The 22,743-nt window shown below is 44.6% G+C and overlaps 1 protein-coding gene across 1 annotated transcript; it reads right to left on the bottom strand.

The window, feature by feature from the left end:
- Positions 1–1,625: 1,625 nt before the first annotated feature.
- LOC135819375 (pneumococcal serine-rich repeat protein-like) lies at positions 1,626–22,541 on the bottom strand. Its single transcript, XM_065332575.1, has 3 exons — positions 22,143–22,541; positions 12,258–15,424; positions 1,626–6,581 (listed from the first exon to the last, which is right to left on the bottom strand). The coding sequence occupies exons 1-3, from the start codon at positions 22,203–22,205 to the stop codon at positions 2,279–2,281; spliced, it is 7,533 nt and encodes a 2,510-aa protein (XP_065188647.1). The 5' UTR covers positions 22,206–22,541; the 3' UTR covers positions 1,626–2,278.
- Between the last annotated feature and the right edge of the window lie 202 nt (positions 22,542–22,743).

The following is a 22,743-nucleotide window of genomic DNA, read 5'->3' as shown; positions in this document are numbered from 1 at the left end:
GATGGGTGTTGACCCGATGGAGAGAGTAGCCGACATGGAGGTGTGAAACGACTTGATGATGTTTACGATGTTACTAGGGACCCCTGCCTTCGCGAGAATCAGCCACATGCATTCACGGTTTACTGAGTCGTACGCCTTACGTAAATCAACAAAGACAACGTATCCCGGGCAGCGATGTTCGTACAACTTCTCCAGGACTTGGCGAACTGCAAACACCATGTCTGTGCAAGATCGACCCTTACGAAAGCCGCACTGGGAGTCGGGTAGAATATTCTCCGCAATAATCTGTAATCTGGACTGAAGTACTCGAGCAGCAACTTTCCCAACAACATCCAGGAGTGATATGCCACGCCAATTATCACACAATGAGAGGTTACCTTTCTTTGGGATTGGCACAAGGTTGCAGTCTACCCATTCCTGCGGAACAGCCTCGTCATCCCAGACATGGTGCAACAGATCCAACAGTGCCTCCATGAAACTCTCACCACCCGCTTTGACCAACTCAGGCAGGATAGCTGAGGCGCCAGCGGCCTTGCCGTTGCTGAGTTGTCGAATAGCTCGCGCCACCTCTGCTGCATCCGGCTTGCCAGCGATGTTCTGGTTGATAGGCTGCTGGTCTATTTCGTCAATGGCACATGGATCAAATGTGCTAGGGATGTTGAGTACGCCATCGAAATGTTGGTACCATCGTCCACCTTGTTCCTCCACAGATTTGCAGATGTTGCCATTTGCATCCCTAATAGCGGTAGTAGACACAGGGCGTAATCCCTGCTTGGCAGCCTGCATATCCTTAACACATGCCCACACCCGTGAGGAACTAAACCGTGCACCATCAAGAGATTTGGCTTTGTTGGTGAACCAGGAGTTCTTGGCAGAGCGGACAGCAGCTCTTGCCTTACTCCTGGCAGCCTTGAACCTGTTCCACGTGTCATCAGACCTGCCACTTGAAATCCATTCTTGATATCGCTGATTCCTTTCATTCAACAAGGGTTCGAGGGTATCTTTGCTCTCAGTAAACCAATCTGGTTGACGACGTTTCTGAAAACCGAGGGTCTCCTCTGCAGACTCGGTGACCGCGGTGCGCAACCTCGACCATTTGCATTCAACGGTGGTATGTTCATTCGGCTGTTGCAGACTGTTTGTGAGGCATTCACGATAGACATCAGCATACACACACACACACACATCTTCGGTCAGTATGTGTCCCAATCATTATTTTTATCTGGTGATCTTTGACCGCTTTGTCTCCACTTCAACGGCGAGATTTTGCGGCAGCGAGGCTTTGCACCTCTCCGAACTGTGTGATCACAAGATTCTGTGGAGATAAATTATAAGAGAGTGTCAATACAATTCTACTACACATAACAATGGGGCATAGTCATACTAGATATCGGTGGATGATGTATGTGTGCATGTGTGTGTGTGTGGGGGGGGGGGGGGGGGTGCTAGTAGATAGAGCAGTTGCACCAGTCAGGTCATCATTACCTGCAGGAGAGAAATGTCAATACCTTCGTGCAATAGTTAGGTTTGCAAGAGAAAGAGAAAGAAGAGATTGTCATCCTAGTATTTTAATGGTTCTACAAAGAACAAGAACGGGTTGAACATATGAGGGAAATTTATCTTAGTGCCATCAAATGAGAAATGAAAAGTTTAATGCAACCCTCGTATATGCCTCTGCTAAACAATTCTGGATTATTAAATTCTGATTGCACGGTCAGGTTATCAGGACACAAGGAAGCCCGGCGTTGTCTAGCAGGGTTAACAGGTTGCAGTGTATGAAAATGTCGCCACCAGAGCAGAGTTGAAAGTATTGAACATGCCCGCACCTAACATAAACCGCTCTAAAGATCTGCAAGCCCTACGGAAGAAATATCTGGATAATGCCAAGCAAAAGGGTGTAAGAAAGAGATAAAGCAAGAAAAGAAAGGATGGTGATGGGTCTCAGAAACTAAACTATGAAGGCACAATGCCGCAGAGACGGGGAGCATATTATTGCTGCTGTTGTTGTTGTTGTTGTTGTTGTTGTTGTTGTTGTTGTTGTTGTTGTTGTTGTTGTTGTTGTTGTTGTTGTTGTTGTTGTTGTTGTTGTTGTTGTTGTTGTTGTTGTTGTTGACATCGTGGTCGCTGTTGTTATAGTTACCATATGTGTGCGTGTATATGTGTTGACTGAAGTAAACAATGTTCATTCTTGCATTGCTATGTTTCTCGGTACCACTCTTCAAAGGCAAATGAGAGTGCTGCATAAACAAGAGCAGAGCAGCTCACCAGTAAACTTTCATCACATGTCTCCCGGCGTCTGCCGGCGGATGAATTCTTCATATGGCATATCTCTTAGTGGCTGCTCCTGGTTGACGTCGACCTTCTGCTCGTGCTCGTGCTCCTGTGCTTGCTGCTGCTGCTGCTCTGATTCTGGTTGCTCCTCTTGCTGCTGCTGCTGCTGCTGCTGCTGTTGCTGCTGTTGTTGTTGTTGTTGTTGTTGTTGTTGTTGTTGTTGTTGTTGTTGTTGTTGTTGTTGTTGTTGTTGTTGTTGTTGTTGTTGTTGTTGTTGTTGTTGTGGACACGTATCTGTACCTGTGGGTGATGTTGGTTGCATTTCACCAGCTTGCGTCTTAGAAGCAGCTTGTGTGCTGTAGGCCGTTGCGTCTTGATCTTGAACATGTAGCCGCCACTCACTGTAGTCTTCTTTGACTAACGCAGCAGCAGTAGTAGCAGCAGTAGTAGCAGCAGCAGTAGGAGCAGCTGTAGTAGTAGGAGCAGCTGTAGCAACAGGATTGTAAAAGGCATTTGTCTGACTGTACGCATGCTGTGGAAAATGATGCTGAGCGGTTCTGGTATAGGCACCATGCTCACAACCAGACTCACTGCTGTATTCATTGGCTTCGTCTGAAAAGTTGTTTTGTGACCTGTGGTGGTAGAGCTGCTCATATGCTGATGGATAGTCCTCTTCACGTGAGCTTCTGCATGTCCTCGCTTCATCACTCCAGGCTTCATCTGAACCATTATCCCATGGCACATTCTTCTTTCGTGATCCCACTGTTCCAGCACTAGCTGCTGCTGTGGCTGCTGTTGTCGTTGTAGGATGAGTCCACGCACTGGCATCTTTCCATTCTCTGGATCTTGGCGCTTTCATTGATAATGCCCTCTTGACATTGCGTCGGCGTGACTTGAGCGGCACCATTTCGGGGACATTCTCGTTCACTGCTAAGGAGTCTCCAGGCGCAGTTGCTCTTGATGTATTTGATGTATTTGTATCTTTCATACTGGCTGGTATAGCGGCACGTGCGCGTCCCTTCCGCTTAATACTGCTGTGACGCTGGTTAATACTGCTGTGACGCTGGTTAATACTGCTGTGACGCTGGTTAATACTGCTGTGACGCTGGTTAATACTGCTGTGACGCTGGTTAATACTGCTGTGATGCTGGTTGTCGCAGTGTGGGTTCCATGGAGTGTGAGCTTGGCGTACCGATTGTGACCTGGACAAGACGTTTCCGCTCCGGGAGCCATTAGAGGCCGGAGGCAGGTTGAAATCAATGTGAGAATGCTCTCCTGTCATGTCGGATTTGCCAGCTGGGCCCGTAGTAAAAAAAGTGTAAGCTTTACCTGCAGAACGCTTGCCGCTTGCTTTGTTCTTGGTTTGTTCAGTTGGTCGATCGAAGTGTGGGTGAGAGTATTCTGCAGCTAGGCTGCCATTACCAGCCACCATATCTGCAGGAAATGAAGCGTACTGCTTACTCAGAGCATACTTGTCACTTGCTTTGCTAGTATCTTTGAATTTAGCATATAGCAATTGGTGAGAAGAATCCGGATCAGATGCACTTGCCATGGAGTCACATGAAATCGCAGTTGTTGGGTCTGTTTGAGATGAGACTTTTCTCTGTCGTTTCTTTCCTCCTGTATTCATTCTAGAATACTGGAGTTCTTCAGTATTGCAGTCCTCATACGTTATTGAAAACATATCCGCCTCACTCAGGCCTTGGTCGATTGCCACAGCTGAAAAACTTTCTCTATCACTGCCTGAGTTTTTTCGCCATCTTCTAGAATTTCCAGGTGGAGACATGCTCAAGTTTGTGCCAGTAGTGTCAGTTGATATGCGTCGGAGATTGCTGCTATCATACTGCCTTGACCTTGATAAGCCTGCATATGTAGAGAAAAAACTGGTTTCTGCAGCAGTTATACCATAGCCGATGCTCTCCAGGCTGTCAACCGGCGAAAGTGTATAGTGAATGTCTACAGGAGCCTGGGCGTGATGAGTGGTGCGAGTATCCAATCCACCTGGAATAACGAGACTGTAAACGTTTTCATGCTGGACTGCTGCTCTTGATGATGACGACGATGTTTGCAACAATGCTGCCATTCTATCCTTCTCCTCAGGTTCCCACTCTTCCAACGCTGTTAGTTCTGCGCACTTCTTGTCTGCTTGCCATGAATTCAATTCATCCAGAACAAAGTATTCTTTTCCTTGCATAGATCCAGCATGGAGATGATCAGACAGTGCGTATGCATCACTGTATGGATTTTCCAATGCTGTTACTTGACTTGACCTGGATGCAATAGACGCACCACGGTGCGCACGCCTGTCTAATTCTGTTTCGTGTGCTGGTGTATCTACATAGCTGTGTGTAGCTTGTGCCCAGGCCGATTCAGCCCGTCCACTGTGACTGACTTCAACAGCCGCTTCGCCATGTATCCGTCTTTTGTAGTTTTCCAAAACTTCTTTGACATTCAACGGCGCTGTAGCCTTGTGATGTCGACGGTGCAATTGATAGGAAGCAAACAGAATGAAACACACAGCCACTGTTATCACAATTACGACACCAGTGTTAGTCGAAAATGAAGATTTCGGCCCAAAGCCAGGAGCTCCAGCTGTACTTGTACTAGGAGTAATGTTAAAACTAGCGGTGGAAGTGCTGCTGCTGCTGGCTGAACTGCTGGCTGAAGTGCTGGCTGAAGTGCTGGATGAAGTGCTGCTGGCTGAAGTAGGATGTAGTTGTAGCGTACACGAGAACCCATCACCAACATAACCCTGCAGGATGATACAACTACACCGGTACCCACCTATTGTATTGATACATTCAGCGTTGCTATGACAATTGTGAATCTCTGCAGCACACTCGTCTTGATCGTGGCACGTGTTTCCACCTATCTTAGGTTTGCTGTAGCCATAGTTACATACACATTCGAATGAGCCTTCAGAATTGGAACATTTACTGTTCTCAGGGCAGGTGGAAGCTGCAGCTATTAAACATTCATTGATATCATCACATCTAGTCTTTGGAAATCCAGTGAAACCAGATAAACAGTTACACTCATATGTACCTGGTGATTTTGTGCACTTTGTGTTAGGGCCGCAGTCATTGGACACTGCCTTACACTCATCCTGCTCACATTGTTTTGTTAGATTGTTGTAGTATGCATTGGTGCTACAAGGACACCTGTAGCTACCAGCTACATTCTGACATACAGAGAACTGTCTACAGAGCGGCTGAGAAGACAAACACTCATCCACATCAGTGCAGTTCTGCTGCTGCTGCTGCTTGCTGCTGCTACTGCTGGAGTTGGAATAGCCAGATAGACAGTGGCATTGATAACTGCCAGGTGAGTTGTAACAGACACTGTTGTCTCCACAAATGTTGCGCGTTTGCACACACTCATTGACATCTTGGCAGATGGTCGAGTTGATAGGTTTGGCATAGCCCAGGAGACATACACAGTTGTAACTGCCGTCAGTGTTCTGACATGTAGAGGACTGACTACATGGACTAGAAGATGCCGGATCAGGCAAACATTCATCAATGTCCTTGCAACCCAGTACCAATGCGTTCCCAGAGAATCCAGCTTTGCACGCACAATTATGCGTGGCAAAGGTGTTATGACAGATGGTGTTATTCGCACAGAAATGAAGGCCATCGCGGCACTCATCAATATCAATACATGTGTCATTAGTAGCTTTACCAGTTAGACCAAATGGACAGCTACATTCATAGGAACCTGCAGTATTAGAGCACAGTGCATTCTTACTGCATTCATGCGTTTGGCTTGCACATTCATCCCTATCCAAGCACGCTGATGCAGAAGCCACAGCTGAGGTTGCTACTGCCGTTCGTCGGTAGAATCCTTGCTGACATCGGCACAAGTAACTACCAGCTTGCTCGATACATTCTTCGTTCCTGTGACAGATACTTGTGTTAGCACATTCCGGTATATCGACACAGACACGCATAGCTGAAGAGTTGGTAGCAGCAGCAGCAGCAAATCCATGGCTACATTGACATTGATAACTAGCAAGTGTGTTTCTACAAGTAGCTGAAGAATGGCAGTCATGTTGCATAGTCAGACATTCGTCAATTTCCTGACATTGTGTTGAAGAGACATTTGCGTAACCAGTGGAACATAGACACTGATAACTGCCATGACTGTTCATACATGAATGTGGTTTACAGAGGTCCGGTTGGCCAGTACACTCATCCACATCAGCTATACACTCATTAGCAGACGAGGACACATTCAAACCAGTCGGGCATGAACAACCATAGCTACCTGGCTCATTAACACACTCAAATGTGTCCGAACAATTATGTAGCCTGTCATTGACATAGACAAGCAAACAGGTGAACACAGACATACACACAAACACACATGTGCACACACAGACACAGACACATGTACACACACACACACACACACGCACATGCACATATACACACGCACACATCCATATGCACACACACACACACACACACGCACATGCACACACACACACACACACATGCACACACACATACACACACACACACACACACACACACACACACATATCAACAACAGCATCAGCAATGGCACAGCTTTAACAATGGCAGCAGCAGTCATAATTAATTTTAGTCATTAATAACTTTATACCCACTACTGTAGAGGCAGAAAATTTCGTCGGTCAATAATTTCGTCCAACTCCAAAGAAAAGGAGTTCGTCCGGTTGAAAATTTCGTCCATGGATCATAAGAGTGTATAGAAAAGCTGGACAAATCGATATTCGTAAAATAGCAATGAAAAATATCAATTGTGCACTCATAATCATGTATAAACAATTAAAATGAAACAATTCCAGAACGTTTTCGTGTGACCATCATCAGTGGAACATCGTCACATAGTAAGAATCACTAAAACAACCAGTTATATAGCTAGAGTAACATGAAAAGAAGCGTGAGAATGCAGCACAGCTAGCGGTTATGCATAACGCGTGTAGTGTGAACCTTTGCAGTGTATCTGAGAATGGTAGCAGTAGATGCAGGTGTTGGAAGCTGTATATATTCGCACACGTGACCCTGTTCTATGCAAGCAAAAAGAAAATGTTGTAGCACTCACACTTTTTAAATAATACGCACTCACCAGTTTTTGTTCACACGCACTCACAGCTGCCACATTCATCTACTGCTACCATTCTCAGATACACTGCAAAGGTTCACACTACACGCGTTATGCATAACCGCTAGCTGTGCTGCATTCTCACGCTTCTTTTCATGTTACTCTAGCTATATAACTGGTTGTTTTAGTGATTCTTACTATGTGACGATGTTCCACTGATGATGGTCACACGAAAACGTTCTGGAATTGTTTCATTTTAATTGTTTATACATGATTATGAGTGCACAATTGATATTTTTCATTGCTATTTTACGACTGTTGTCTCCTCGTCGGTTATTTAAATCGATATTCGTCCTACATTTAATTTAGTCCAAAAGCTCCTTGGACGAAAAAGACGAAATTAAATTCCAGACGAATATTTCTGCTTGTACAGTATGTAAATCCACCTTTCATACAAATTTCCACTCAAACACAATCACGAGCTAATGAGTTTTTTTTAATGCGTTTTCTTTTGCATACATACAAGTATAAACACACAGGGATAAAGAACCAGCGTAAAAACCAGCGTAAAAACTTGGATAACACTCCTTTTTAGAAGAGAGGCCCCGAAACAGGAAGGTCTCCGTGTGAAAAATTGCTCTCCACAGACCACTTCAAAAAGAAAACTTGGAAAAATACGGCAAAGCAGGAATAAGCAGTATTTGAAACAGCAATGATGTGAATCCCAAGCAACCCTGTACCCCATCCCGTTTACACCCAGCCACAGTGCTGCAGGTGGTGAACCTTGTTGCAACAGTCGTGTATCCAGAATATACAATATCCAGAGAGAATCAAATGGAGGAAGACTGAGGTCCAACGAAAGGTGTTTGAGTGTCAGTTTGTATGAGAGGTGTACTTACATAGGAAGAATGCCTCGGCTGTGTTTTATAGGCAATAAAACAAGTTCTAAAACTGAAGAGCGCACGTGTCTTTATTCCCTATAAGAAATCAGGCTTGGCTGATTTATCCAATACCTAACGTTATGTGAAGTCACATGACCACGAAAAGACAGCATATGAAGACACCGAGGCTGAATTCACCTGACAGAATTCAGTCAGATTTTTCTTGGCTGAGAGGTACTTTGCAGACAGGAGAGGAATCCCCCCCCCCCCCCCCCTAACTAAGTTAGCGATGTTCTGCTCTAGGTTACAGGAAGATTCCCGGGAATACTTTTCTTGGTTCCTGTAGGAACCTATTCTGCTCTACGTTCATGTAAGGGAATGAATGTGTACTGAGATGTCCTGTTCCAAATTTGGCATTTTGAATTCACCTAGCAGATCCGTTCGCATTTTCTTTGTGTGTGCCACAGCGTAGAGAACCTCACCTCCGCATGGAAATCTGGAAATCTGGACCAAAAACACGCGACGCCATAGACGTAACCCAGACACCTGTTTTCTATGCGATTTCTCTGTGTTTAACGTAGAACAGAGCCTCACTATTTCAACGGGAATAGAAAAAGATGCCGGTAGTTATCGCTGAATGGCTGAAAAGAGTGCAGTGTGACTGTAGCATTATCGCCATGCACACGTGCAGACCCGTCAAGTTCATTTTTTCTTTGGTCGGGAGATCTCCCTCCAAGCCGGGTAGCCAGGTACTAGGTGGCAGGTCGGTAGGCTTTCAAAGGAGTGTTTTTCTTTTTCTTTTTTACATCTATACATTTGTTCATGCAGTACACAGAACGACATTCGAGCACAGATGACAGATGACTGCACGCGCACGTAACACACACACACAGATGACTGCACGTAACGCGCGCAGGTTCATTTCACTTGCAGGCGAGCTGGGACTCACATGTCACGTACCCGTGACGTAGTATAGCAAGGGCACTAGCACTGCCACTAGCTGCACTGCACTACACTGCACTACACTGCACTACACTGCACTGCACTGCACTACACTACACTACACTACACTACACTGCACTACACTACACTGCACTGCACTGCACTGCACTGCACTGCACTGCACTGCACTGCACTACACTACACTACACTACACTACACTGCACTACACTACACTGCACTGCACTGCACTACACTACAACAATTCAATTTTGAATTTGTACACTACACTGCACTACACTACACTGCACTACACTGCACTGCACTGCACTGCACTGCACTGCACTGCACTGCACTGCACTGCACTGCACTGCACTGCACTCCACTGCACTGCACTGCACTGCACTGCACTGCACTGCACTGTACTACACTACACTACACTACACTACACTACACTACACTACACTACACTACACTACACTACATGCATACACCACACTACACTGCACTACACTGCACTACACTGCACTACACTGCACTGCACTGCACTGCACTACACTACACTACACTACACTACACTACACTACACTACACTACACTGCACTACACTGCACTACACTGCACTACACTGCACTACACTGCACTACACTGCACTACACTACACTACACTACACTGCACTACACTGTACTGCAATACTACACTACACTACACTACACTACACTACACTACACTACACTACACTACACTACACTACACTACACTGCACTACACTGCACTACACTGCACTACACTGCACTACACTGCACTACACTACACTGCACTGCACTGCACTGCACTACACTACACTACACTACACTACACTACACTACACTACACTACACTACACTACACTGCACTGTACTACACTGCACTGCACTGCACTACACTACACTGCAACCAGCACAACTACACTGTTCGGACGTGCTCGTAGATTTACATGTACGTGCACTACGAAGCTGGCTCTAGTGCATGTGTGCATGCATTTTTCCCGTTCTGGGGTTTGCGTGTGCATGCTTGACGAAGTTGACGAAAAACGCCAGCAAGCCAGGAGTTTTTTTGGATATTGTGCGGGATACCGGGAGATGCAAAAGAATCGGGAGATTTTGGCACCTCTGCACCTGACTGCGGCCGTATCGCCATGCACACGTGACTGCGGCCGTATCGCCATGCACACCTGACTGCAGCCGTATCGCCATCACACCTGACTGTGGCCGTATCGCCATGCACACCTGACTGCGGCTGTATCGCTATGCACACCTGACTGCGGCCGCATCGCCATGTACACCTGACTGCGGCCGTATCGTTATGCACACCTGACTGCAGCCGTATCGTTATGCACACCTGATGGCGGCCGTATCGTTATGCACACCTGACTGCGGCCGTATCGCCATGCACACCTGACTGTGGCCGTATCGCTATGTACACCTGACTGCAGCCGTATCGTTATGCACACCTGACGGCGGCCGTATCGCCATGCACACCTGACTGCGGCCATATCGCCATGCACACCTGACTGCGGCCGTATCGCCATGCACACCTGACTGCGGCCGTATCGCCATGCACATGTTATACAGTGTACGGCACTGAACACAAACAAAGAAGATTAATGTTTTCCTTCTTATCAAAATAATTTATCATAGCCCAACATTTGGTACCTGAATTTCCTTTGTATTAGCTTTTGAGTGTGTGTGTGTGTGTGAGTGTGTGCGTGCGTGTGTGTGTGTAGTATACATGCCTGTTAACCATGGACTACTTCTGGCTAGATTAAACGCTTGAGTAATCATGGTGCTAGTGAAGCTTGTATCAGATCCACTCTGATTTAGCCACCCACACTAGTAGCAAGTATTACCTTCACTGGGGGCAGGAGTAACTGCAGTTGGATCCCGGGACAGATACTGTTCAATAGGGAATCATTCTCCTTCTCTTCTTGCTTATTCATGTGTATGTGTCCCTCTTGTAAGCAGAACTGTTTGGGGTCATCTTTGTGTACATGCTATATATGGTCATCTTTGTGTGCATGCTATATATGGTCATCTTTGTGTGCATGCTACAGCTATTTTAAAAGTGGTTCTGTCTTTTGAAGCGGCCGCCGAGTTGGCACTGGTTTTCTTGTTTATGATACATTTTTTGTTTTGCATGAGCGCACGTGCATGGCATGCACGGTATGCGTGCCACGTGCATGGGTGTGCGCGTGCGCACTCACTTCAGTTCACAACCTGAGTTTTGCTGCTTTGCCCAGGGCTTTGCAGTTGCCTTTTTAGTTGGCTGTTTTGCTTGTCTCTGGGCCAGGTTATTCCCAGAGTCGAATGGATAATATTTGCTTTAGTGTTCTCTGAAAAAGTGCAAGACGTTCTTCCGACATTTCGTGTACTCTCTTAGTGTATTTCTGCTGCGCACGAAGTCCTTACTCTGTTCATATGCAACAGATACCCTGATGCCGTCAATCCTTTTTCTGCACCTTGTCCTCACCCACTTACTGAGGTGTGGTGATCCCGTAAGTGGGATCATTTTCAAGTCCACCCAGAGTTTTGGGGATTTAAGGGGGTGTCGGCCGTTGGGCGGTTCAATAGCCAATTGAGTCATCTTTCCAATATTCCTTTTGAGTCTCTCTCCCCTCTCCCGGGGAGACCCACGTGACCAGTTTTGGCAGTGAGCAACAAGTACAAGTGTGTGTGTGTGGTGTGGTGTGTTTGTGTGTGTGTGTGTGTGTGTGTGTGTGTGCGTGTGCGTGTGCGTGTGCGTGTGTGTGTCTGTGTGTGTCGTATGGTGTGTTTGTGTGTATACTGTACATACATATGTGTGTATCTACTCTATTGGAATCAGCAATAAAGCCAAGAAACACCACGTTATGGGTGTGTGTGTGTGCGTGCGTGTGTGCGTGCATGCATGCATGTGTGCGTGCACGCGTGTGTGCATGCGTGTGGGTGTGTGTGTGTGTGTGTGTGTGGGTGTGCGCGCGCGTGTGTGTGTGTGCCTGTGGATGTGCAGGCACGCATACATGTGTGTGCTGGCAATAACCGTCAAAGCCTACAACTTACCCTAAGTCACACTCGTTGTTGTCCAGGCAGAGCGTGTCGCTGCTGGTCTTACTAGTGCTGTAGCCGCTCTGACACAGGCACATGTAGCTGCCATTCGTGTTGAGACATGTGTGTGGTTTGCAGCTGCTATTCACACCACTGCTCTTACACTCATCAATGTCCACGCAAGCACCAGTACTAGCACTAGTGCTGCCGCTAGTGCCTGTTGGGTGTAATGTTGGTAGTTGATAACCAACACTACACTCACATAGGTAACTGCCATTCGTGTCGCGGCACTGTGACCCCATGATGGAGGTACAAACCTGCTGATTGCACTCATTGACATTTTCACACACTGACTTGCTGGAAGAAGGATTGCGATAGCCTTGTGCACACGAGCATGTGTATGACCCAATAGTATCGCTACAAGTGTGCATTCCGCCGCATGCCTGCTCGGCACATTCATCTACATTCTTGCACTTCTGGTCACGTCCACGGTCGAATAGCCACATACCAACACTGCTATAGTCGTTCCGGGAAAAAGAGTAAACTGGCCGCTGAGTGTAGTATCCAGGAGGGCAGTCACATTTAAAGCCACCAAATGTGTTCGTACAGTTACGGCTCTCACAAGGGTTTGTACTACATTCATTAATGTCCTCAGTACAAAGAGGACTGCTGGTTGTTGACTTTAAGCCATCCTTACATTTGCAGATATAGCTTCCCACAGTATTAGTACAGTCAAATCGACCACAAGACTGAGTGCTGCATTCATCTATATCATGACAACTGTACCCAGTCCCATTGTAGCCTTGTTTACAAGTGCACTGAAAGCTGCCATCGGTGTCCACACAATCAGCATGAAAAGAACACGGGCTAGGGTATCTATGACATTCATTAATATTCTGACAAGACCTGCCATCTGAAGACAACTTAAATCCCGTTGTACATTGACATCCATAAGAGCCAAAGGTATTGTGGCACGTTGCGTTGTAGCACACGCCTGGCTGCAAGATGCATTCATTTACATCATGACATTTGGGTGTAGAACCAGTCCATTGTAGTGGCATGGAAGTATTTCCATTATCAGAGCATTGTATAACTGGTGAAGCATGGGACTTAAAACCTGACTGGCACGTATATGCGGCAAAGCCTTGGAAAACAGTAGTTTTTGTTTGCCAGATGCCTCCAAGGACTGGGGGTGGCTCACGACATAGTGCTTCTTGACAACTATTGATCATCGTCCAATTGCCTGATGTCAAACAGATAGCTCTGGATTCTTGTAAATCATTGGTCCTGAAACCCAATGCACATTTGACAGCAATATTGCTAGGGTATGTAGAGTTTACCAGTGAGCCAGGACTAAGTAAGGACAGTTCAAGATTTTGGCAACCTTGTCCGGTATAATTCACCATTATTGTCACGGTTGCATTAGCTGTGCGCTTTGGCCCAAACACATCCGTATCCACTGCCTGAATGATCAGTGAGTGGTTAGCAAAAGGTAAATAGAGAAGAGACGTTTTGACCACTATTTGACATGATGACGACACAGAAAAATACCTGTTTGGTGAAGTGAGTGTGCATGATGGCTGAGAGAGGTCAGTGTCAGTATCGGAGAGCACACGGCCTGTGATGTTTGTCCCCACAGGTGTTGCAAAGTCAACATTGATATACGACGATCCACTAAATTCAATGGGATCATCATCAGCATCAACAACACGTACAAATATGGTGGCAGTGTCACTGGTCCCTTGTATCGGAGAGAGGTGAATCAGTAGAGAATAGGAAGTACTCCTCTTGGATAACATTGTTGTGGACTCGATCAGTCCAGATGAAGAATTATAGATGAAAGGCAATGTTGCGGAATTATTCAGCGAAATCTTCCATGATGGATGTTTACAATAGCGTGTTCCAATACATTCAATACTGGCATCAATACCTTGCCAGTGGATAGCAGTGCCGGGTGGTTGGTTTTCTGGTATTAGTCCATTGAAAGTACTCTTAGTGAACTGAAGACCGTGATGATTGATATCAAGTCGAAGGTCATAAGGTGGATTTTCTTGCTTGTGCTTTGAGTAAGGGCTTACACTCAAACCCTTCGAAGGGCTGCAACGCAGTCTGCAGTTAAGTGTTGTCAGCCTCTTTGAAGGAACCTTTTTCACATAGACTCTGACATGGCGGTTTGACGCACTGTATGTACTGTTCGACGATGAACTATAATCAGAGACAATTGCAAGATAATCTGAAAAAGCCCCTTCTTGACAAGTTCCTTGTACACTAGTATTGACTACTTTGGGTGCATGGAACGACTCATTGCTGAAACATGTCAAGTGGGCAATCAGAGAGTAGAGGATACTGTCTACTTCATCAAGTATTATTGGAGATGAGGGTGGTGTAGTCCAGCTCGGTTGAAACTGCTTATAGTTGTAAACTGATAAAGTCACCGAATACTCCATTGACCAGACCTTAAATTTTCCTCCCAATGCAGTCGTTGTGGGCGGTAGTGTTGCTAGATTTTTGGTAATCATAATCTGTTGGCCATCATCTGAAGTCCTGAGGTATTCGCCTGCCGGCCCGGTAATGCCAGTTATCCTGTAAGGAAGATCCCTTCCCCGAAAGACGGTATCATTAGCTGGACACCATCTACACGCGATAATTTTTACATGTTTACCCTTTAGAACGGTTTTGGAAAAAGCGAGAGAGTAAGAATAGCCACAGCTAAACGAGACAATTAAATAAGAATATTCCCATTTTGGACTGATATTGAGAGTAATATCATATTGGAGTGTAGCATTATCTACACACAGTGTTGGTGCACAGGACACGGACACATTGATTACAGGCATATAGCCTAAGCTACCCTCAAAATCAATGCCATTTGCTTCAAGCTGCCCTGAATCACGATCGATGCGAAAGCAGACGATTGTATGATTGCAGCGAAATGGGCCTGGGCATAGCACATCGCAGTTTACTATGTCATTCGCTAGAGAGTAGACTGGGTTACCAAGTATTGGCGGCAAGGCACATGAAAGTTTAGTTACTGCAACTGGCGTGCCATGATTCTCCGTGATGTTTACTGTCAGGGCACGTCGCCTTGCTATGGTATATGGTACACCAGTGCACACGACAGTAGCATTGTTATCAAGTTGACCATTACCTGTAATCAATGGCCAGAATGTGGCAAGAATGACCTGAATGGCGCAAAACAACAAACACACACACACACACACACACACAGTGCAAACAGTATTATAATACATGTTTATCTAATCCATCACTGGTAACAAGAAATCTGTAAAATCAGTTAATATTCTCTTTAGGCTCAAATCAACTCTACACGCTAAATCACTCTCTCTCTCTCTCTGAGCTCTCTCTCTCTCTCATTTACAAAACACACACTGTAAGACATGTTATTATAACGACTCGCAAATTTAACTATTGTCCAAAATCCATAGGTTAACGAGAAGATACGCTAACAATCTTGCGGTCTTCAGGCATATCCACACATAACACATACGATGCCTTGCAGTCACAACAGAACTTGTTATAACGAAGAAATGTAACTCGTTAAAACGTTAGATTTACTTCCACGTTAGATTTACTTCCACGTTCTATTTACTTCCACGTTCTATTTACTTCCACGTTCTATTTACTTCCACGTTCTATTTACTTCCACGTTCTATTTACTTCCACGTTCTATTTACTTCCACGTTCTATTTACTTCCACGTTCTATTTACTTCCACGTTCTATTTACTTCCACGTTCTATTTACTTCCACGTTCTATTTACTTCCACGTTCTATTTACTTCCACGTTCTATTTACTTCCACGTTCTATTTACTTCCACGTTCTATTTACTTCCACGTTCTATTTACTTCCACGTTCTATTTACTTCCACGTTCTATTTACTTCCACGTTAGATTTACTTCCACGTTCTATTTACTTCCACGTTCTATTTACTTCCACGTTCTATTTACTTCCACGTTCTATTTACTTCCACGTTCTATTTACTTCCACGTTCTATTTACTTCCACGTTCTATTTACTTCCACGTTCTATTTACTTCCACGTTCTATTTACTTCCACGTTCTATTTACTTCCACGTTCTATTTACTTCCACGTTCTATTTACTTCCACGTTCTATTTACTTCCACGTTCTATTTACTTCCACGTTCTATTTACTTCCACGTTCTATTTACTTCCACGTTCTATTTACTTCCACGTTCTATTTACTTCCACGTTCTATTTACTTCCACGTTCTATTTACTTCCACGTTATATTTACTTCCACGTTATATTTACTTCCACGTTATATTTACTTCCACGTTATATTTACTTCCACGTTATATTTACTTCCACGTTCTATTTACTTCCACGTTCTATTTACTTCCACGTTCTATTTACTTCCACGTTCTATTTACTTCCACGTTATATTTACTTCCACGTTCTATTTACTTCCACGTTCTATTTACTTCCACGTTCTATTTACTTCCACGTTCTATTTACTTCCACGTTCTATTTACTTCCACGTTCTATTTACTTCCACGTTCTATTTACTTCCACGTTCTATTTACTTCCACGTTCTATTTACTTCCACGTTCTATTTACTTCCACGTTCTATTTACTTCCACGTTCTATTTACTTCCACGTTCTATTTACTTCCACGTTCTATTTACTTCCACGTTCTATTTACTTCCACGTTCTATTTACTTCCACGTTCTATTTACTTCCACGTTCTATTTACTTCCACGTTATATTTACTTCCACGTTCTATTTACTTCCACGTTCTATTTACTTCCACGTTCTATTTACTTCCACGTTATATTTACTTCCACGTTATATTTACTTCCACGTTATATTTACTTCCACGTTATATTTACTTCCACGTTATATTTACTTCCACGTTATATTTACTTCCACGTTCTATTTACTTCCACGTTATATTTACTTCCACGTTATATTTACTTCCACGTTATATTTACTTCCACGTTCTATTTACTTCCACGTTATATTTACTTCCACGTTCTATTTACTTCCACGTTCTATTTACTTCCACGTTCTATTTACTTCCACGTTCTATTTACTTCCACGTTCTATTTACTTCCACGTTCTATTTACTTCCACGTTCTATTTACTTCCACGTTCTATTTACTTCCACGTTCTATTTACTTCCACGTTCTATTTACTTCCACGTTCTATTTACTTCCACGTTCTATTTACTTCCACGTTCTATTTACTTCCACGTTCTATTTACTTCCACGTTCTATTTACTTCCACGTTCTATTTACTTCCACGTTATATTTACTTCCACGTTATATTTACTTCCACGTTATATTTACTTCCACGTTATATTTACTTCCACGTTATATTTACTTCCACGTTATATTTACTTCCACGTTATATTTACTTCCACGTTATATTTACTTCCACGTTATATTTACTTCCACGTTATATTTACTTCCACGTTATATTTACTTCCACGTTATATTTACTTCCACGTTATATTTACTTCCACGTTATATTTACTTCCACGTTATATTTACTTCCACGTTATATTTACTTCCACGTTATATTTACTTCCACGTTATATTTACTTCCACGTTATATTTACTTCCACGTTATATTTACTTCCACGTTATATTTACTTCCACGTTATATTTACTTCCACGTTATATTTACTTCCACGTTATATTTACTTCCACGTTATATTTACTTCCACGTTATATTTACTTCCACGTTCTATTTACAGTCTTACAGTATCATGCCTATAATATGCATGCATTGCTGTCACCCCGGTCTATAATATGCATGCATTGCTGTCACCCCGGTCTATAATATGCATGCATTGCTGTCACCCCGGTCTATAATATGCATGCATTGCTGTCACCCCGGTCTATAATATGCATGCATTGCTGTCACCCCGGTCTATAATATGCATGCATTGCTGTCACCCCGGTCTATAATATGCATGCATTGCTGTCACCCCGGTCTATAATATGCATGCATTGCTGTCACCCCGGTCTATAATATGCATGCATTGCTGTCACCCCGGTCTATAATATGCATGCATTGCTGTCACCCCGGTCTATGATATGCATGCATTGCTGTCACCCCGGTCTATAATATGCATGCATTGCTGTCACCCCGGTCTATGATATGCATGCATTGCTGTCACCCCGGTCTATAATATGCATGCATTGCTGTCACCCCGGTCTATAATATGCATGCATTGCTGTCACCCCGGTCTATAATATGCATGCATTGCTGTCACCCCGGTCTATAATATGCATGCATTGCTGTCACCCCGGTCTATAATATGCATGCATTGCTGTCACCCCGGTCTATAATATGCATGCATTGCTGTCACCCCGGTCTATAATATGCATGCATTGCTGTCACCCCGGTCTATAATATGCATGCATTGCTGTCACCCCGGTCTATAATATGCATGCATTGCTGTCACCCCGGTCTATAATATGCATGCATTGCTGTCACCCCGGTCTATAATATGCATGCATTGCTGTCACCCCGGTCTATAATATGCATGCATTGCTGTCACCCCGGTCTATAATATGCATGCATTGCTGTCACCCCGGTCTATAATATGCATGCATTGCTGTCACCCCGGTCTATGATATGCATGCATTGCTGTCACCCCGGTCTATAATATGCATGCATTGCTGTCACCCCGGTCTATGATATGCATGCATTGCTGTCACCCCGGTCTATAATATGCATGCATTGCTGTCACCCCGGTCTATAATATGCATGCATTGCTGTCACCCCGGTCTATAATATGCATGCATTGCTGTCACCCCGGTCTATAATATGCATGCATTGCTGTCACCCCGGTCTATAATATGCATGCATTGCTGTCACCCCGGTCTATAATATGCATGCATTGCTGTCACCCCGGTCTATAATATGCATGCATTGCTGTCACCCCGGTCTCAATCACAGCCCTTGACCGCCTTGAGCGAATCCAGCGCAAGGCAGCCAGAATATGCCTCTGTCTCCTACTCTTCACTCCTCTGAATCATTCAGCACTGCTTCATCGGCTCAAATGGCCGACAATATTCCCTTGTCGCAAAGTAAAGCTTACCCTTCTTGCCAACTCCATAAAATACCAATATGCCCTACAACACATACGCATGCTCAACACCCCGCTCAAGTTACGCCCCAATACAGCCTTCGACACACCCGCACTTGGCACCTCCCACCCACCAGAACCGACCGCTGTAAAGACTCCCCACTGTACAAGTCCTTAGAATACTACAATGCCCCCCCCCCCCCCTGCTAGTATTCGTAATGTTCCCTCCCTCCCTGCCTTCAAACATGAAATCTACTCACTGCTGATTAACTCAATCTGCTCCCGCAGCGCTCACCCTTTCCCATACTTGTAAAATTCAAAGTGGCATAAATTACTTTCCAACTGCATAACCAGTAGCCCCACTCACAGCATCTCACCTTCTCATACACTTATCTCCTATTGGCGATGGTGCCATCATGAGAATAAAGAATTCAAAAGCGACTGAAACTAGACAAGAAACCATACCATACACATCACACTGGCCTTTTTAAACCTGGTGAACTCAAACTCTGCCATTGCTGCTTCATCTAGCAGATTATGGTGCAACCAGGTGGCAGGGGGTGATGAAGCACTTTTCCAGCGGGGATTAGATTCATTTTTCCTCCAGCCTGACGACATTGTTATGGTGACCGATAGGATAATTGCAGAATACCACTAAAAATCCTATGACAATTTTTTAGAGCGTTTTCATAATAATAATGTCTCAGGGACTGAAAACTTTAAAGGAAAAGTCTGAAGAAAAAAATTGACTGTCACCACCGACCAGGACTCTCTAAGGACTCTCTAAGCAGAAAGCATGCTTCACTTGAGGCCAGCAATGCTCTAACCACTGACTGCGCGGCTATGGTGTAGCTGCCATCCAAGCAGCAACTGTTCAACATTGTCTGCAGACTTCGAAACCCACGCGTCCTTTGAAAGTATACAGGCTGGAGGGACACATCCCTCACTGTACCCATACTTTTCACATGCAAACTATTACACGGGGAGCACCAATGCATCAAGTATTCAGAAGTCCGAGGGACTGAAAAGGGAATTAGAGAGTTCGCATGTATATTACAACCCACTGAGTAAATCGTCAGGGGTTATAACTTTTAAAGCACACATTTTTTTTCCCACGCTCTACAGCTAAAACATTATGAAAGCCACAAGACACCTTCATCATTCGGTGAGAACCAGACCTATGGGCGGTGAGAAGGCAACAATGCATCAGTGTGCAATTGGTGAAGTAAAATAAAAGTCAATAAAACAACAGGCCCAACATTTCTTTTAATAAGTATGCAAGCTCCACTGCAGCCACTTCACATTACATGAAAACCCTGCACACACACCATTCTCAAATCAAGCAAAATCAAATCCTGATTTGATTGATTGCTTTTTATTTAAGGATTTCCAAAGGCGCAGAAGCCTATCGAGGGGCTCTCCTGTCCTATTGTAATCCTAACTGTCTGATGATGACTCAACCAGAGTAGGTTCCAAAGGGAAGGCTTCCTGCAATTCTTTGTCTACTGTGTCTTCGTCATTATCACCAGTGCACCAAAACTAAAGGGCAAGTGGTCTGTAGCTGGCCCCTTTAGCAACCGTTTCACCTAACCGGAGACAGCTGAAAAAGTAAGAGCCCTGACGACAATAATGGCACTGCTCTGTTCAAAAACTATTGGAACATTTTTGAAGATGGAAGTCTGCAAGTAATAAGTACATGGACAACTTTTCTCCGGAGCAAAGTGGCTACACAGTCTATAGCGCTTCTTCATGTGAACTACAATCACATGCATGTATGCAGGCATGCATGCATGTATGTATTACCTTGCGCTAGCCATGCAGCTCAATGCATGCTGTTAGTGTTGTTCATGGTTGTTTGCAGTTGTAGTGATGACATCACCATGCCTGCTGCACCAACAGGCGCGGCCTCATGCTTCTGTAAAGGTTTGTACTAATTATAGAAAGTGCTATGCACTGCACTTGATCTTCAGGCATGCCCTTGGCAGTATTAGGGGATTTCAACTTCGACATGTCCGCTAAGTAACCCTCGATCATCATGGAAACTATCTAGAGAACCTGAGCTGTACATTGTTTGACTTCATCACTGCATGGATATTGTATTTGTACTATACACACTCATCAATCTTGTCCCCGTGGACAGGAAGATGACATCCAGCTGCAGCTGGGGTCATACCTAGTCTGATCAGTGACCACAGTGCTGTTCTCGCCCACCTGGACATGTCGCTGCCTCGTGTAGACATTCTATGATAGACTATCAAAACAGACTAGGCTCGTCTCTCACCAGATTTCCAAAAGCTCTGACGAATGGTCCATTTACAAACTGCTGCCGAAAGCTGATGCCAGAAAAGCCACCGCTCGTGATGGGGTACCAGGTTTGCTACGTATCGCCACTGAAGACATTAATTTTATAGTTCCCAGCCTTACCTATCCGTTCAACATCTAGCTACAATCTGGCATGGTTCCGTGCAATTCCTTTTCTAAAGGATTTGCATGATCATATGTTGGAAATCTCTACTTGATGCAGGCCTGCAGCAGCCTCATTCTGATTAGTCCGGCAAAATCCCCCCCCCCCCCCCCCCATGGAGAACGGTAGAACGGTATGGCAATTCCGTATGAAACTGAACTCTGCACCCGACATGGATTCCATACGTAGATCTACATGACATGTCCGTTGGTACCAGGGAGTCGTAAAATACGGTATTTTACGACTCCCTGGTTGGTACATAAAATTTAATGTAGTAGACTCTACCGTATAGCAGAATGTCTCTTTTATTGAGTGAACAAATGATAGCAAAATGAATCACTTTGGCACACGTTCTTACCCAAAGTAGGACAAGTGAAGAAGGAAGAGCACGATGGCCAGGAGCATGATGTACCAGCACCATGGTACATTTACACAGATGATGGCGATCGATTAGACATTAACAGACTAAGACTAGCTTACTCAATCCTTGTGGGAAACAGCAACAGCTATACGAGCACTTCTCTTCAACAATGGACGCTATAAAGTTATACAGTCTGATGTCGCCATCATGTGCAGAAGCGATGACGATCTTCACCAACGCATTCGTCAAAAACGTGTGTGACATCGAATGAGGTGACCACAGCTCCAACTTGCAGTGTGATATGCCTGGCAGAGCAAAACTATCACCATGATCACTCCCGCGGCCGGCATGCCCGAGCTAGATACTAAGATAGTTCCACTGTTGTGTGGGGCGAGGACTATCACCCCTGCTTTCTGGTGAGCATGGCCTCGTACCCAAACCACATCGGGTACGCGAATCAATTTAGGAAAGGAGCGACGTGACATATATGTGCAGGTCACATAATGTACCATTGCACGGTACCGTAGATATTTTTTCCTTCTTCAAGTAACCAGGTAACATTTGTTAGTTCTTGCCAGGGAGTAGTAAAATATTTTAC

Source organism: Sycon ciliatum, chromosome 6 (genome assembly GCF_964019385.1).
Source record: "Sycon ciliatum chromosome 6, ocSycCili1.1, whole genome shotgun sequence".
In the NCBI taxonomy this organism is placed as follows: Eukaryota; Metazoa; Porifera; class Calcarea; order Leucosolenida; family Sycettidae; genus Sycon; species Sycon ciliatum.
The sequence above is the reverse complement of the archived record's forward strand: the minus strand, read 5'-3'. Positions and strand labels throughout refer to the sequence as shown.

Coding starts and splice junctions, on each gene's coding strand:
- LOC135819375 (XM_065332575.1), bottom strand. CDS start 22,205: ATGGTGCTGGTACATCATGCTCCTGGCCATCGTGCTCTTCCTTCTTCA. Junction 15,425..22,142: donor CTTCACTTGTCCTACTTTGG/GTAAGAACGTGT, acceptor TGCGCCATTCAG/GTCATTCTTGCCACATTCTG. Junction 6,582..12,257: donor AACAACGAGTGTGACTTAGG/GTAAGTTGTAGG, acceptor TGTCAATGACAG/GCTACATAATTGTTCGGACA.